This window comes from Rhinoderma darwinii, chromosome 7 (genome assembly GCF_050947455.1).
Source record: "Rhinoderma darwinii isolate aRhiDar2 chromosome 7, aRhiDar2.hap1, whole genome shotgun sequence".
NCBI lineage: Eukaryota > Metazoa > Chordata > Amphibia > Anura > Rhinodermatidae > Rhinoderma > Rhinoderma darwinii.
This window is the reverse complement of record NC_134693.1, coordinates 94,380,512-94,398,423: the sequence shown is the minus strand read 5'-3', so window position 1 is coordinate 94,398,423 and position 17,912 is coordinate 94,380,512. Positions and strand designations below refer to the sequence as shown.

At 41.8% G+C, this 17,912-nt stretch overlaps 1 protein-coding gene across 3 annotated transcripts in view; it reads right to left on the bottom strand.

Annotated features, from left to right (window-relative positions):
• Positions 1-909: 909 nt before the first annotated feature.
• TOM1 (target of myb1 membrane trafficking protein) overlaps positions 910-17,912 on the bottom strand; it is a 210,576-nt gene continuing 193,573 nt past the window's right edge. For all 3 annotated transcript variants that reach the window (XM_075833699.1, XM_075833698.1, XM_075833700.1), the window contains exons 14-15: positions 5,837-5,876; positions 910-4,317 (exon numbers count right to left, since the gene is read on the bottom strand). In XM_075833699.1, the coding sequence (XP_075689814.1) occupies positions 4,172-4,317; positions 5,837-5,876 (186 nt within the window). In that variant the 3' untranslated portion in view covers positions 910-4,171. The remainder of the gene's footprint in view (positions 4,318-5,836; positions 5,877-17,912) is intronic.

Genomic DNA, 17,912 nt, shown 5'->3' with positions numbered 1-17,912 from the left:
AATACATATTTAGTAGTGTTTCCTTGGTAAAACCTTCTGTGATACAGAAAAAAAATTGAATAAAATTGCAATTCAGCAAGAAAAATGAAATTTGCAAATTTCACCTCCACTTTGCTTTAATTCCTGTGAAATGCCTGAAGGGTTAAAAAACTTTCTAAATGCTGTTTTGAATACTTTGAGGGGTCTAGTTTTTAAAATAGGGTGTTTTATCAGGGTTTCTAATACATAGGCCCCTCAAAGCCACTTCAGAACTGAAGAGGTACCTTAAAAAAAAGGCTTTTGAAATTTTCATAAAAAAATGAGAAATTGCTATTTATGTTCTAAGCCTTGTAACGTCCAAGAAAAATAAAAGAATGTTCAAAAAACGATGCCAATCCAAAGTAGACATATGGGAAATGTGAACTAGTAACTATTTTGGGTGGTATAACCGTCTGTTTTACAAGCAGATGCATTTAAATTCTGAAAAATGCTATTTTTTCAAAAATGTATCTAAATTTTGCAATTTTTCACCAATAAACACTGAGTATATCGACCAAATTTTACCACGACCATGAAGCCCAATGTGTCACGAGAAAACAATCTCAGAATCGCTTGGATAGGTTTAAGCATTCCGACGTTATTACCACATAAAGTGAAATATGTCAGATTTGAAAAATGGGCTCTGAGCCTTAAGGCCAAAACTAGGCTGCTTCCTTAAGGGGTTAAACTTCATTCTAGAGTAGCCTCGCCCCAAGAAGACCCCATTTTTTTTGGATTGCCGAACCTAATGAAAAGTCTAGACCCGGATATCATAAATGCCATACTAATATTCATCTCATACGGTGAACAAGTCTAGTAAATATATTAGACAGCTGCCACAGGAAATCAGCACATTTACTTGCTTGGTGTGACATATAGAAGACATAAACCTTCTGCAATTTTACTTTGTATTTATTAATTTTTATTATATTCATAAATGTTTAAACAATGAGACTCCCAAGAACATTTTTGTCAAGAGTTTTAAAAATTATAGAAAAACCCGACTGACACATCTGTCCATCCCGTATGTTGGATGAATGTGTTAAAACAGCAATGTAATTTAAAGATATCAGAAAAAAGCAGAACGTGAAATATGCAGAGAAGCAGAAATCAACATAGCGGCTTCATTGTGTAGACATTCCCAGGCAAATATATGATGTTATCAAAAGGTTTGTCATAGAAAGGATTCCCCATCTTGTCCAATATGTATAGATTTTTAGTTTCTAGCTTTCTGCAATTGTAAAGTGGATCCAGAATAGAAGGAACTTTGCAAAATAACTCGCACACATAAATGAAGCTAAATGTACAAATATAAAAATGTCCCATTTTTCTTAGTATGATGAGCAGAACAAGGCTGTATCATTTAACATTCTACAACTATAGGAGTTATAATTGTTTTATTTCTTCTTTTTTAATGAAAGAAGAGACAACTTTGGAATGTGACCCTTATTTCTATTTGCTTAAAGGGATTTTCCAGGACTTTTAGATTGATGGCTATCCTTAGAATATAGGTTCGGTGGGGGTCCGACTCCCGGATCACCCGCCAATCAGCTGACGTACAAAGCGGTGTACAATTCCGTAACGTCTGTGCCTGGGATTGTAGTTCCGGTCCCACTCAAGTGAACGAAACAGAGTTGCAATTACAGGAATAGCCGCAACGGAAGTGTACGGCACTGTGCCTGGTAAGCACTGAAGAGGATGTGGCAACGAACGCTGTGGCCCCTTGGGTTAGCTCATCAGTGGGAATGCCGGCAGTCGGACCCCCACCAAACTTCTATTCATGACCTATACGAAGGATAGGTCATCAATATAAAAGCTCTGGAAAACCACTTTAAATTGTTCAGTTCTCTGAATGCAGGCAACAGTGTAAACAACATCTTTTTTATTTTATTCCAGTTGCCATGGATATGTCCAGGGACAGTTTACAGTTAAGGCTCTATTAACACTACCGTCATGGCTTCTGTTCTTCATGGCCGGTATGGAGGATTTGTTTTCAAATGAATCCTGATGAATTCTAAAAAGTTACGTCAGATTTACAATTTTTTTGACGACAAGAGTAACATTGCATATTAAACAGCTGAAAAAAACAGATCTGTGATGAAATGGAACACAATGCTGATTTGAGCAGAGCAATTTCTTCTCTAGTCTATACTTTGTGAAGGTTAATAAACACAAAAAAATAAAAGATAACCAACAGAAATGTATAGGTGTCACTGAAAATAGCCATGGCAGCCAGACCGGAAACATCCATTGTTTACATTTATGGCTGCATTCATCGGGAAAATACTGCAAAATAGGAATAAATTCATTATACTACAAAGCTACTCTTAAAGCCATCTATGCGGGAGGTGGCAGGTTTGTTTATTTGCCTCCACAATATAGAAATGTCTGATAAGGAACAATTCTAAAGACACGAGAGGATACAAAAGAAAGCAGAAATTCTGGTGTATTAAGTAAATAAGGCTCTTCATCTTCTACTCTGACATTTCTTTATTAGGGAGGAGGATAGCAAGCAGCTGTGAGGACCTCCGGAGGACAAGCTCCTGGCTTCCGTAAGTCATTTCAGCTTTTCTTATACAAAACACAAATAAAACGAACCAATCTTGTAGTTAAAGGGGACCGGTCATGTTTTTTTTAACCCCACATTCCTCCAAATTAGGGTATGTGCACACGATAGTCTGTCATTTCAGACGTAAAAGGCAGCTGTTTTCAGGAGAAAACAGCTCCGTCGTTTCAGACGTAATTGCTCCTCCTCGCATTATGCGAGGCGTCTTTGACGGCCGGAAATTTGAGCTGTTCTTCATTGGACGTAATTTGAGCCGTTTTTCATTGAATTCAAAGAAGTGTCCTGCACTTCTTTGACGAGGCAGTCATTTTCCGCGTCGTCGTTTGACAGCTGTCAAACGGCGACGCGTAAATGACAGGTCGTGGGCACAGTACGTCGGCAAACCCATTCAAATGAATGGGCAGATGTTTGCCGACGTATTGGAGCCGTATTTTCAGGCGTAAATCGAGGCATAATACGCCTCGTTTACGCCTGAAAATAGGTTGTGTGAACCCAGCCTTACAGCGATGTAAATTTGTATTTTTTAATTGCTCCTCCTGTGTGCCACTACTGCCCCCACTGCAAATATGCTAATTTTTAGTAAAGGTTCAGAGAGGTGGCAGCCCTCATCTTTCCTTGTGCATCGCTGTGATGCTGTCCAATCAGAGCAGACAATCTCACAGTGATGCAGAAGACCTGCTGATTTTGCAAGATTTACTGCAGGTCTTCTGCACCGCTGTGAGGCTGTCTGCTCCGATAGGACAGCACGTCAGGGATGCACGAAGCAACACCTACTGAGGAGGTCCCCTTCTCTTGGTACATTTACTCAAAATTAGGCACCAAACGGAGTGGGGGAGTAGCGGGACATGGGGGCAATAAAACATTTTTTTTACAGCGATGTATTCATGAGGTGGAGAATAAGGGGAGGCATGTGGCTTGAAAAAAAACCATGACAGGTCCTCTTTAAGATCTCTTTAATTGGGTTTATTTCGACACTAAGCTAAATATATTTAAAAAGCAGAATAATCATGTACCTAAAATATAGTGCAGGTATAAACCGTGTGCTGCTCCAAATGTGTAGAACAACCTCTTTGAAAAAACAGTGGGTGCATATTCTAAGAAAGCAAGACCAAGAAGGCACTTAATGTGTTAAGCAAGGTGGTTGTCATGCAATGATCATTATATTAGGAGATCCCACATGTATGCTTAGTTGTATACTCTTTCCAATAGTGCAATCTGTATGTGGCTGTGTGACTGTCAGGCACATGTAGACAGCTTCCGGTTTGTAGTGCTAAATAATCTTTCCACTTCAGATCGTTATCCAGATATAGCAGGCAAGAAGAAAGCAAAGATGGTAAAATACCTATAATCCCAATAAGGTCTACAGCATTAGGAAATAAACATCACAAGAGATTTCAAATCAACAGAGCAAGACAGCTCGGTAGTCTGGCGTTACTCATTATAACCATATTCCAGAAGATACTAGTACCACAGGAAACATTTATCTTCATCTCAGAAGGGTCTTCTACTGGAAAATTACACTCTACAGCAGTCTGTCATTTTTTACAATTACAGATGTCCTTAAGCTCCAGATTGAAATGTACGGATTCACAAGGCAAAGAGAGAGTCTTCATCTTTCCGCTTCTTGTCCCTTCCCGAGCCCGAGGATACTCTGGGGCCATCAGTTGGAGGAGAAGGCAATGATGGAATTCGGTCTGCTGCCTTTGCTCTCTCCTTTAGAAATTGATCAAATTCTGTTGGAAGAAAATGACCAAGTTATGTCTCAAACAAGAAAATCCTTGTAATATAATATCTTTATTGATAAAAAGGCAAATGCAGGGCAGTCATTATGTTGTTGCTTTACAATAAGAGATTTGACCATGTAATGCACTATTTGTAGCCTTCTTCTGACAGATCTACTTTACCTTCTTGATAACTGCACAGATTTGTTTTTCCGGTGGCCAATATAAGGAGCTTTACTGCAGAACAGCGCTGGGATGGAGAATCATGCAGCCACAGATTGGGTGACCAGCCGCCTCTATTCGTCTCAGGTGAAATTGCTGCCAGGTCTTACTAGTTTCTCCTTATAACTGGGGCAATATTTAGTGTAAATATATTACGTTTTTCAAATAGGTCTCCTGACTTCTTGGGGATACGTAATCATAAAAATATATAAAATAACAAAACTAAAAAAAATCAAATATAAAAACCCCTAATGCTTTCCTGCCAACAGAATGCAAAGCCATTTCCCTACTACAATTGCCCTGAACTAGGCCATATACATCAAAATAAAAAAAGAATGGACACACATCTAAAGTCTGTTAGGGTTAATTTGTGATTTAAAAAAAATAAGTTTCAATTTTAAAAGTAACTCATCTTTTTTACTAATTCGTAAAACACAAACTCTAATACAGTAACTAAAAAAAACAAAAACAAAAAAAACCCTCAAATACTGTGTGTGTAAAAAAAACAATCATATCTCTCACGAATGAAAGACGCAGAGAAGTGTGTGTGGTATTAAGGGGGTTAATATGATAGTAAAGATCAGCTTGTGATTGTTAAAGTATGGTTTAGTATCCATGTTTTTCTGTATCAATCCTAATTCATGACAAAATAATTAGGAGTTTTATGCCAATGTGATTACACAGTAATTTATAAAACCTGGAAGTATCAGTGCAATTTATATAGATGCGACTGGCCAGAGGTGGTTGAGCAGTAACGTACCATACACTGTGCATGGTCTACTTTAAAAAAAAGTACAACTATGGCTTCGTTCACATCTGCGCCAGGGTCCCGTTCCGACCTTCTGTCGGAACGGGACCTTGACGGACACAAACGGAAACCAAAGGTTTCCGTTTCCATCACCATTGATTTCAATAGTGACGTATCCGGTGCTAATGGTTTGCGTTTGTCTCAGTTGTGCAAGGGTTCTGTCGTTTTGACGGTATCAATAGCGTAGTCGACTACACTATTGATTCCGTCAAAACGACACAACTCTTGCACAACTAAGACAAATGGAAACCATTAGCACCGGATCCGTCACCATTGAAATTAATGGTGATGGAAACGGAAACCTATGGTTTCCGTTTGTTTCGGTCACGGCGCCAATCCGACGTTCCGTTGGAAAGGAGCCCTTGCACGGAATTGAACGAACACTTAATGTCAAATCTTTCTTTCTTCCTTAAACATCTACTTATCTACATAAAGTGGAGCATGTGGCAGTCAACAGCAGGAGTTGTGCTCTTCATAGCAGAAGAAATGCTGGACACTTACCTTCACTTGTAACGCCTTCCTCTCCCTCTATCTCATCTTCCTGCATGTGGGAAGAATACACAAGAATTATATACAGTATGACAGAGTTGGCGGCAAACAACATTTCAAGAGCTATGGCAACTATTTCTTTTTAAAGGTATAAATTGCGATTCCAATTTCCAGAACGGTTTTAGGTGATTCGGAGCTCCCTGTAGGAACATTTCACAATTCTGAAGTGATTGCAGTTGACAGACTTGTGATTACCAGTTTGATATATTAACACATATGGGCTTACTACAGTCCCCAAGTTGTCCACATGTTTCAAGCCGAGACAAATTCTATTTAGTTGCATTTTAGTGACACGTGTTTCTTGGAAAGCTTTGAGACAAACAATAGAGTCACCAAACTTTTCCAAACTCCAGAAAGGCAAGTCTACCTAGTAAAATCACTGCATTAGGCCCCATACACACGAACGTAAAAACGCCCATAATTACAGCCCGTAATTACGGGCCCATAGACTTCTATTGGTCACGGGTACCTCCCCGTATGCTTACGGGAAGGTGCCCGTGCCGTCGAAAAATATAGAACATGTCCTATTTCAGGCCGTAATAACGGCACGGCCAGGCCCATAGAAGTCTATGGGGCTCCTGTAATTACGGGTGACTACGTGTGTGTGCACCCGTAATTACGGGAGAGTTGCTAGGCGACGTCAGGGGATAGTCACTGTCCAGGGTGCTGAAAGAGTTAAATGATCGGCAGTAACTCTCAGCACCCGGGACAGTGACTACCGATCACAATATAGATCAACATGTAAAAAAAAAATAGAAGTTCATACTTACCCAGAACTCCCTGCTTCTTCCTCCAGTCCAGCCTCCCGGGATGACATTTCAGCCCATGTGACCGCTGCAGCCAATCACAGGCTGCAGCGGTCACATGGACTGACGCGTCATCCAGGGAGGTCGGGCTGGATGTCGAAAGAAGGACGCGTGACCAAGACAACGGCCGGGTAAGCATGAATTTATTTTACTTTTACTACGGATAGGGAGGTCCCTTCTCTCTATCCTGCACTGATAGAGAGAAGGGGCTGCCGATTAGTGCAGTGCAATTTTGCAGCGAAAACGTGCCCGTAAATATGGGTGGAATACTGGTGACACCGGAACCGTATTTACGGGCACGGGTCCGTAAATACTGGTGCAATACGGGTCGAATACGTGTGACCAAGGACCCGTATATACGGGAGGAAATAAATACATTCGTGTGCATGAGGCCTTAGTTAGATTTTCTGTTCAGGAAGCTGGGTGACTACTATTGTGGAGCTGTAATGGCAGCCATGTTGGTTGTCACCCAGATTTCCCTAGTGAAAGAGCCTTCACTAAAAAAAAAGCATGAGAGAATGCTAACAACCCAACGTAAAAGGATAACTCAACGCTATTTTACATTGGGAGAAATACACTTAAATAGCATAAAGTAATGTGCATAGCTGTGCGGTTAATCATAGAACTTCGATAAATGCTTTGATTTTCTAGACTGTGCTACACAATACCTGATATGAGTCAATTGGTTAGTATGGGTTCACTCAACCATGTTATTAAATAACAATCTCCATGATGTGTTATTTGGATTCCTCAAATAAGTTCATAACTGAAGCCATTATTCTGTCAGAATGAGAAATACTGAAAACCAAAGTCACAGAAACGGCTTTTCTTAACCCCTTGAGTACCCAGCTCATTTTGGCCTTGAGGACCAGACCCATTTTTTCAAATCTGACATGTATCACTTTATGTGGTAATAACTCCGGAATGCTTTTACCTATCCAATTGATTCTGAGATTGTTTTCTCGTGACATATTGTACTTTAGTTTAGTGCAAAAATTTGGTCGATAAATTCATTGCTTATTTGTGAAAAACACCAACATTTAGCGAAAATATGAAGAAATTATGATTTTTCCAAATTTAAATGTATCTGCTTGTAAAACAGATGGTAATACCACACAAAATAGTTACCAATTAACATCCCCCATATGTCTACTTTATGTTTGCATCGTTCTTTGAACATCCTTTTATTTTTCTATGACCTCACAAGGCTTAGAACTTTAGCAGCAATTTCTCATATTTTTAAGAAAATTTCAAAAAGCGATTTTTTCAGGGACGAGTTCAGTTCTGAAGTGGTTTTGAGTTCCCTATATATTAGAAACCCCCATAAAACACCCCATTTTGAAAACTGCACCCCTCAAAGTATCCAAAACAGCATTCAGAAAGTGTTTCAACCCTTTAGGCGTTTTACAAGAATTGAAGAAAAGTAGAGCTGAAATTTTCAAATTTCATTTTTTTTTACAAAATTCATATGTAATACATTTTCTTCTGTACCACAGAAGGTTTTAGCTGAGAAACGCAACTCAATATTTATTGCCCAGATTCTGCAGTTTTTAGAAATATCCCACATGTGGCCCTAGTGCGCTAATGGACTGAAACACAGGCCTCAGAAGCAAAGGAGCACCTCTTGGATTTTGGAGCCTCCTTTTTTCAGAATATATTTTAGGCACCATGTCAGGTTTGAAGAGGTCTTGTGGTGCCAAAACAGTGGAAACCCCCAAAAGTGACTCCCATTTTTTAAACTACACCCCTCAGGGAATTTATCTAGGGGTATAGTTAGCATTTTGACCCCACAGGTATTTTGCTATATTTTCTGGAGTTAGTCTGTGAAAATGAAAATCTACTTTTTTTCTGGAAAAACGTAAAAATTTCTAATTTTTGCAAGAAATAAAGGAGAGAAAGCAAGCCAACATTTGTAAAGCAATTTCTCGCGATTATGGAAATACCCCATATGTGGTAATAAACTGCTGTTTGGACCCACAGCAGGGCTCAGAAGGGAAGGACCCCCTAAACAGTGGAATCCCCCCAAAAGTGACCCCATTTTGGAAACTATACCCCTCAAGGAATTTTTCTAGTGGTATAGTTAGCATTTTGACCCCACAGGTTTTTTGCTGAATTTATTGGAATTAGTCTGTGAAGATGAAAAGAGACTTTTTTTTGGAAAAAACACAGAATTTTCTAATTTTTATAAGGAATAAAGGAGAAAAAGCACCTCAACATTTGTAAAGCAATTTCTCCTGATTACGGAAATACCCCATTATGTGGTAATAAACTGCTGTTTGGACCCATGGCAGGACTCAGAAGGGACGGAGCACCATTTGGATTTTGCAGCTCAGATTTTGCTGAATTGGTTTCTGGGGGCCATGTCGCATTTGCAGAGTCCCTGAAGTACCAGTACAGTAGAAATTCCCCAGGTGTGATCCCAATTTGGAGACTATACCCCTGAAAGAATTAAATTAGAGGTGTAGTGAGCATTTTGAGCCCTCAGGTGTTTTATAGATTTTATTAGAATTGGTCCGTGAAAATGAAAACATTTTTTTTTTCCAATAACCTGTAGCTTTAGCTCAGAATTTTTCATTTCCACAAGGAATACAGGAGAAAAGACACCCCAAAATGTGTTACACAATTTCTCCTGATTACGGAAATACCCCATATGTGGTTGTAAACGGCTATTTGGACATACGGCAAGGGTCTAAACGGAAAAAGTGCAATTTCGTTTTTGGAGTGGAGATTTTACAAAATTTGTTTTTGACGCCATGTTGCATTGCGCTGAGGTACCAGTACAGTGAAAACTCCCGAGAAGTGACCCCATTTAGGAAACTACACCCCTCAAGGAATTCATCTAGAAGTGTAGTGAGCATTTTGACCCCCAAAGGTTTTGCAGAAATTAGTGCACAGTGGATGTTGCAGATTGAAAATTTACATTTTCCACATATATGCTATTTCAGTGCCCAATGTGTTGTGCCCAGCTTGTACCACTGGAGACATACGCCCCATAAATTGTTAAGCGGTTCTCCAGAGTACGGTAATACCCCATATGTGGTCATAAACCGCTGTTTGGGCACACTGCCAGGCCCAGAAGGAGCGCCATTTGGCTTTTGGAGCGCAGATTTTGCTTGGTAGTAGTTTTGTTTAGTGTTTTACTGGTGTTTCAGTTTATAATGTGGGGGCATATGTAAGCTGGGCGGAGTACATCAGGGTATATGTAATCTGTGCGGAGTACATCAGGGTATATGTAATCTGTGCGGAGTACATCAGGGTATATGTAATCTGTCAGGAGTACATCAGGGTATATGTAAGCTGTGAGGAGTACATCAGGGTATATGTAAGTTGGGCAGAGTACATCAGGGTATATGTAAGCTGGGCGGAGTTCATCAGGGTATATGTTTGCTGGGCGGAGTGTATCAGGGTATATGTAAACTGTGCGGAGTGCAACAGGTCATAATAGGATGATGTAATAATGGGGAGAATGAATAATAAAATTAATTATCCCTGGATAGTGACGTACGCTTTGAACCAATCCTTCATGCACAGGCCGGATTATTGGGTGCAGGAGTCGCACTTCTAAAGGGTGTCTGTGATGTTGTACAAAACATCCGCACTCCAGTATTGCCTAATCTTTGACTTCTTCACTAGCCCCATATTTAGCACAGACCCCAAAACGTCATAGTTTTCGCTGGATTTACAGGGTCTACCAGTGGGGGCTGCAAATGATGACGTGGGGTTTTAGGTGAAGAACTGCTGCACACATAAATTAGTCTGGGCCGTCGTTTTGCATTATTGCGTTCCAAGAGTCATAACTTTTTATTTTTCCGTTGACGAGCTATGTGAGTGCTTGATTTTCATGGGACGAACTGTCGTTTTTATTAGTATCATTTTGGGGTACATGCGATAATTTGATCAGTTTTTATTCCATTTTTTGTGAGGTGAGGAGACCAAATACCAGAAATTCTTTCACTATTTTTTTTATAATTTTTTACCGGCGTTCTCTGTGCAGTATAAACAACATGTTTACTTTATTCTACGGTTTGATACGATTATGGCAATACCAAATTTATATAGTTTTTATATGTTTTACTACTTTTACAAAAAAAACAAAACTTTTTTCTAAATAAAATGTTTTAGTGTCACCATGTCCTGAGAGCCATAACTTTATTTTTTTGTCGACGGAGCTTTGTGAGGGCTTGTTTTTTGCGTGACACACTGTAGTTTTTATTGGTACCATGTTTGGCTACGCGCGACTTTTTGATCACTTTTTATTCCATTTTTTTGGAAACAACGTGACCAAAAAAGGAAATTCTGCCATTGTTTTTATGGTATTTTTTTACGGTGTTCACCGTGCGGGATAAATAATATGATATTTTTTTAGGTCAGGCCAATACGAACGCGGCGATACCTATTATGTCTAGTTTTTGTCTTTTTTTTTCATTTTTTTTCTAATTATAAAGGGCTTGATCAGGGAAACAAGGCGATTATTGTTTTTATTACGTAAAACTTGTATTTATTTATTTATTTATCTAAAACTTTTTTTTAACTTTTTATTTTACACATACTAGGGGACTGGAAGATCTGATCTTCTGATCCCCTGTACAATACACTGCACTACTTCTGTATGTACTGATGTAGTGCAGTGTATTGTAACTGTCACTTTACAACTGACAGTAGAGCCTATTACGTCCTGCCTTGGGCAGGACCTAATAGGCTCCCGTACCTGGCAACCAGGAAGCCGTTGCTAGTCTTCCTGGTTGCCATTGCATTTTTCGCGGGAGGGGGGGCAATGGGGTGCAGAGGGAGCCCCCTCCCTCTGTATCAATCACTTAAATGCCGCTGTCGCTATTGACAGCGGCATTTAAGGGGTTAAACGACAGCGATCGGAGAGGACAGTGATCGCTGTAGTTGCAGTGGGATGTCGGCTGTATATTACAGCCGACATCCGATGAAGATGAAGCGAGCACAGCTCCTGTGCCCGCTTCATCCTCAGGGCGTTACTATACGCCCATTTTCGGAAAGGGGTTAATAAAAATAGTGTTTTGTTTTTTTACACCGCTTTCTCTGATCTCCTCACGTATCTCACAGAAGTGAGGAGATCAGAGAAAGTGACAGGAGCTTTCTCCTGCAGACGACGTCACAGACGGCTGTGATTGGTCAGTCTTCAGAGACTGACCAATCACAGCAATCGCCGGCATTGGGGACTGCTAATTGGTCCCCAGGCCGGTAGCAGAGACGGTTAGCTGTCAATGACACATAGTGACAGTTTATTCCTGCGCCGTAATAGTACGTCGAAGGTACGCTGGCATAAGCGGCCAGCGACGTACTATTACGGCGAAGGTACGCAAGGGGTTAAAGGAAACATGGGAAAATTGTCACACAAACTCTGTTTACAAGCACAAGTATGGAACGCTATGAACAATATTCTGAAAATCTAAACATATAATTTCATGGATTGTATTTATGGTTTATTCAAGCATTCAAACTTCTAGCAGACCTCAAAGGTTGCAAGTATGACATGCAATAAAGATTGAGAGATGGCAGGGACTCCTAGCGTCGTACATAACTATGATGCTAGGAGCCCGGCTCCCTGCAGTGTGTTCGGTCCGGGACTTGCGGACGAAATACGTTCCGTCCATTACGGACGGAACATGCTCGTGTGAATCCAGCCTAAATATTACAAAATTTAGGGTGAGAAATGTACTATATGTTTTCCTGCAATATAAATAGATAGCTAGATAGACAGAGAGACCATCTTGAACACCAAAAGACAATTGCATGTTTCCTGTGGTATCTGACACAAAGACAATAGCAGCAGATCCATTAAATGGACACTAAGGGCCCTTTTACACTGGCCAATTAGCAGGCAGACGAGCGTTCACAGAACGCTCGTTCCTGATAATTGCCCTGTGTAAACAAGGCAACGATCAGCCGATGAAAGAAAAAACGCTTGTTTATCAGCTGATTATATAGTTTTATCGTTGTCGGCAGCACATCTCCCTGTGTAAACGGGGAGACGCGCTGCCGACGTGATAGAAACGTATGGGGATGAGCAATCTGAGTGACTAGCACTCATCCCCAGACTAGCTCCTTGAGGGAGGAGCAAATGAGCGCCGATCAACGAGCTGTCTCGTTGATCGGCGTTCGTTTACACAACCCATGACGCGCTGTGTAAAAGTACCCTAAATGTTCAAACAACTTATGCTAATCTAATTGTATACCCAACATCAACTTTGCTGTTAAAATGTACTTGTTTTATCCATACAAATTCGGTGTGAAGTTACTGCCACTTCCTGTCTTCCTGTAATCTATGGTACACCTGTTGTCAATCAAAATTTATCCCTGGTTACAGAGCACAGATGACGGACTCCAGGAAGTAGGGGTGGGGGGTGTTTTCACTGCCTACTGATACAAGTCTATAGAGGGAGAAGGGGAGCCCCATAGTAGTCTATGTAGGAGAGAGCAGATAAGAAAGGAGACTCAGACGCGCTGCCCATACTAGTTTATGGGGAGGGGATGGGGAGCAGTAGCAGAATGAAAAGAAACGCACTGACAGACGAGCTGCAGCTTCCTGGTAAATGTTATATATATATCTCGGTCCAGTGCTAAATCCTCAGCCCCACTGTTCATTACTGCTGTATAATATCCTCCATGCTGCTGCAGTGTGTGTGTGTGTGTGTGTGTGTGTGTGTGTGTGTGTGTGTGTGTATAAATATAAAAGTTCAGTGTGGCATCTGTATATGGTGCATGGCTGAGTGATATTTGTCTTGTCATAATGATGCTGGCTGCACGCTCTGTTTTTATGTTTACAAACATAAAAGCAGGAGGTGCTTTTCGGTGTTCATTCATTTTTTTTTACTACTGTAGCGCGAATCACGCGTGGCACCCGGAAGTGCTTCAATGGGTGCGTGCTGCATGAAACACGGGAAAGTATAGGATATGTGGTGCGTTTTACGCAGCGGACATACGCTGCGTGAAAATCACGACCTGTCAGAACCACTAGCTTAGAGACTGAAAATTAGAGCTGAAAATTAGTCTGCAGAGTGGAAAACTGCTAAAACATAAAATGGCCATAAATAGTGTTATTCCTCATGTACACACATATGACAGTTTATTCTTAAAAGTCCCCTGAAAAGAAAGGTACGCTTTAAGTCCTGTAAGTTGTGATGTGGGGCCTCCATGGATCGCACTCCTTTTTTCCCAGCACATCCCACAGATGCTCGATCGGATTGGGATCTGGGAAATTTGAAGGACAAGTCAACACCTTGAACTCTTACTCATGATTGTTAAGCCATTCTTGAAGAATTTTTGCAGTGTGGCAGTGCGCATTATCCTGCTGAAGGAGGCCACTTCCATTAGGGAATACCGCTGCCATGAATGTTTGTACTTAGTCTGCAACAATGTATAGGTAGGTGGTAGGTGTCAAACAAACAAACAAACAAACAAACATCCCTATGAATGCCATGCCCCAAGGTCTCTTAGCAGAACATTGCCAAGAGCATAATACTGCCTCCGCCAGCTTCTTCCCAAAGTGCATCCTGGTTCCATCCCTTCCAGGTAAGTGGCGCAAACCCACCCGGCCATCCACATAATGTAGAATAAAACGTAACACATCAGACCAGGCCACCTCCTTCTATTGCTCCATGGTCTATTCCTGATGCTCACAAGCCCATTGTAAGTGCTTAGACAGGGATCAGCATGCGCACTTTGACCGGTCTGTGGCTATGCAGTCCCAAACGCAGCAAGCTGCAAACTGTGTTCTGACACCATTCTATAAAACCAGCATTATCTTTTCCAGCAATTTATGCTACAATAGCTCTTTTGTGGGATCGGACCAGACGGGATAGCCTTCATTTCCGAAGTGCATCGAGTCTTGGGCCTCCATTACCCTGTTACTGGTTCACCGGGTGTTCTATCTCGGACCACTTTTGGTAGGTAATAACCACTGCATACCAGAAACACTCCGCAAGAACTGACATTTTGGAGCCTTGAACCAATTATCTAGCCATCAGAATCTGACATTTGTCAAAATTTCTCAAATTCTTACGCTTTCCCATTTTTCCTACTTCCAACAACTTTTATTAGGCCCTGTTCACACTGTTTCTTGACAAGTTTTTTTGATGCGGAAACCGCGCCAAAAAACGGCCGAAAATGGCTCCCATTGATTTCAATGGGAGGCAGACGCGTTGTTTTACCGCTCGCGGTAAAAAGAAGCGTCATGCCCTATCTTTGGGCGTTTACGCCTCTGACCTCCCATTGACATCAATGGGAGGCAGAGAAAGCGTATTTCGCAGCGTTTTTGCCCGTGGCACTCAATGGACGCGAGTGAAAAATGCAGCGAAAAACGTCGCGAAAGTCGTGGCAAACCGCATGCAGGCAGATCAAAATCTGCCTCAAAATTCTAAACTGTGTGAACTCAGCCTAAGAACTGACTGTGCACTTGCTGCCTAATTTATCCCACCACTTGACAGATATTATTGTAATGAGATAATCTATGTTATTCACTTTATTTTTCAGTGGTTTTAATGTAATGGTTGATTGGGGTGTGTGTGTGTGTGTGTGTGTGTGTGTGTGTGTGTGTGTGTGTGTGTGTGTGCGTATATATAAATATATATATTTTAATGGCATAGTCAGAAACTTCTGTCACAATGGGTGCAGCTCAATAAGTTAAGAAGGCTAAGACTATGGTTGCGACACAGTTTGCACCACCAAAGATCGCTGTGTTACACCGCCTGCATCGCAGTGGGGCGCTGGCAACATTGCAATAACGAAAGTGAATGTGGCCAAGTTGCAACCTGCAGGATGCCGCAACCACGACAGTTGCAAGAATTCCATAAAATTTGGATTTCTTGCGACTGTCATGTCGCAGCAAACTGGGGGTCGTAACGTGGCCCCATTCAGTCTTTATTACTGCTATGCGGCCAGGGCGACACTGCGATACAGGCAGCGCAATGGCGATGCAGTCAGTGCAATACAGCAATCTTTGGCCGTTCAACCTGTGTATCGGCCAAAATCGCCATGTAGCCCTAGCCCAAGTCACACAGATGCTAAAGATTGATTTATAATGCTAGTTTTGGTACAAGTACGGTTTCATAGCGACACTGTGCAGCTCAGAGAAGACAATTGAAATGACGGTTTAAGAAAGAAACAGAAAAGGTGCATGACTAGAATCACAAGCAAAATACTCTAGAATGCTCTTCCATCCACCTATAGCCCGTCAACATTTTTTTTTTTACTGCATTGCAGATGCTCACCAATCTGTATGTAGATGCCACAGTGTAACCCACAGCAACCGAAGTTGGATCCCCTCCCCTCCATCTACGCTGTTTAATCTCACACTGTGGGTGCTCTCCGCCATGTTGTCTCCATGGTCTTTATCTGAACTTTGTACACCCTAGACTACCATGGCTCTGAGTGGTAGTTACATGTCAAGAGACGTTTGGCAAGACTGTGCTGTCATGTTGGCTTCACATTATCAATTATATGTGAAGGTTTTAATGGTTTACTATTATTTTTCTTACAAGCTGATGTCTACAAAATAGTACCTGCTACAAGGCTTTTGCTCTGGGCTGATCTGTCTATTTCAAACCAGGAGGTTTCTAAGGGGACCTGACTATTTCAGAATTCACTGACCAAGCTATATCAGATTTGCAGATTTAAGCTCTGTTTTAGGCCTCATGCCCACTTCAGTCTTTTTCTTCAGGGTACTAGACGTTTTTCTGACGGCTAGCACCCTGACCCATTCATTTCAATGGGGCCATGCACACTTCAGTTTTTTTGACGGTCCCGTTGCACCGTTCCGATCAAAAGTAGAGCATGTCCTACTTTGGTCCAAGATTCCGTGACCGTGAAGCCCATGCAAGTCAATGGGGCCGTCAAAAAAACTGAAGGCACACAGAAGGCATCCGTGTGCGACGGCGCCGTTGCCTAGCAACAGCCGGGCGGGCAGAAGTACATTACAGATATATTACACTAATCGGTAGCAACTTGTCTCTATCAATCACTGATAGAGAGAAGAGGCTGCTGATTAAAAAATAAAAAGCAGTTCATACGTACCCCGGTTGTTGTCTTGGTGACGAGTCCCTCTTCTTCCTCCAGTCCGACCTTCCTGTATGACACGGCAGCCTGTGATTGGCTTCAGAGGCCGCTGCAGCCTGTGATTGGCTTCAGAGGCCGCTGCAGCCTGTGATTGGCTGCAGAGGCGGTCACGTGGGATGAAGCGGCATCCCGAGGCCGGCCTTCTGACGTCATCCTGACTTGCGTGACTGCCACTACAGCCTGTGATTGACTGCAGCGGTGACATGGGATGAAACGTCATCCCTGGAGGCCGGACAGGCTGAAAGTAAGTATGAACTTATTTTTTATTTCATTAAAATTTTATTTTCCGAGCGCCGAGCATGTTACTGTCCAGGGTGCTGACAGAGCATGGTTCTTCAGCGCTAGTCACTGTCCAGGGTGCTGAAAGCGTTACCACCGATCAGTGCAGCCCATTAACTCTTTCAGCGCCCTGTACAGTGACTAGCGCTGAACAACCATGCTCTTTCAGCACCCTGGACAGTACCATGCTCGGCGCTCGGAAACATGGAGTGCACACGGAAATCACACGGCCGCTAAAACGGGCACAAGGATCCGTCAAAAACGGCCGTGAAAACGGTGATGAAAGTGTGCACGAGGCCTTAGGTTGTCCACATGTTTACAATGCCAGGTGTTCAATGCTTCTTAGCCAACCTGCCAGCGTCGCCATACTTAGTCTAGCTCTTCTCTTGCTGAACTGTTTTGTTTATGTGTACCCTGCTTAAAGGGGGTTTCCCGTCAGGGACATTTATGACATATCCACAGGATATGGACAAATGTCAGATAGATGCCGAGACCCACACCTATCTCTAGATCGGGGCCCTTTAAACCCTGTTCTAGCTTTCCGTGTGTTCCCGCTGATGCTTGTGATTTCCGACTGTATAAGAAAAAAAACAGAGTAACTCACTGAGTTTCCGTAACTCCCATAGTAGTAAATGGTTTTTACAGAAACAGCGTAGCATACGAGCTACGCTTTTTCCTTAACTGCCATTCTATGGTAACCAAACGTTACTAGAAGTTACCTGAAAAATGTGTGCAAACACTCAGTGAAATGAGAAAAAAATTGAATAACACTGTCATGAGCCTTGTCAATCACACGCTCTCTATAATTAATGATGAAGAACGTCTGATTAAAACTTTCTCTCTACAAATAATAATATTAG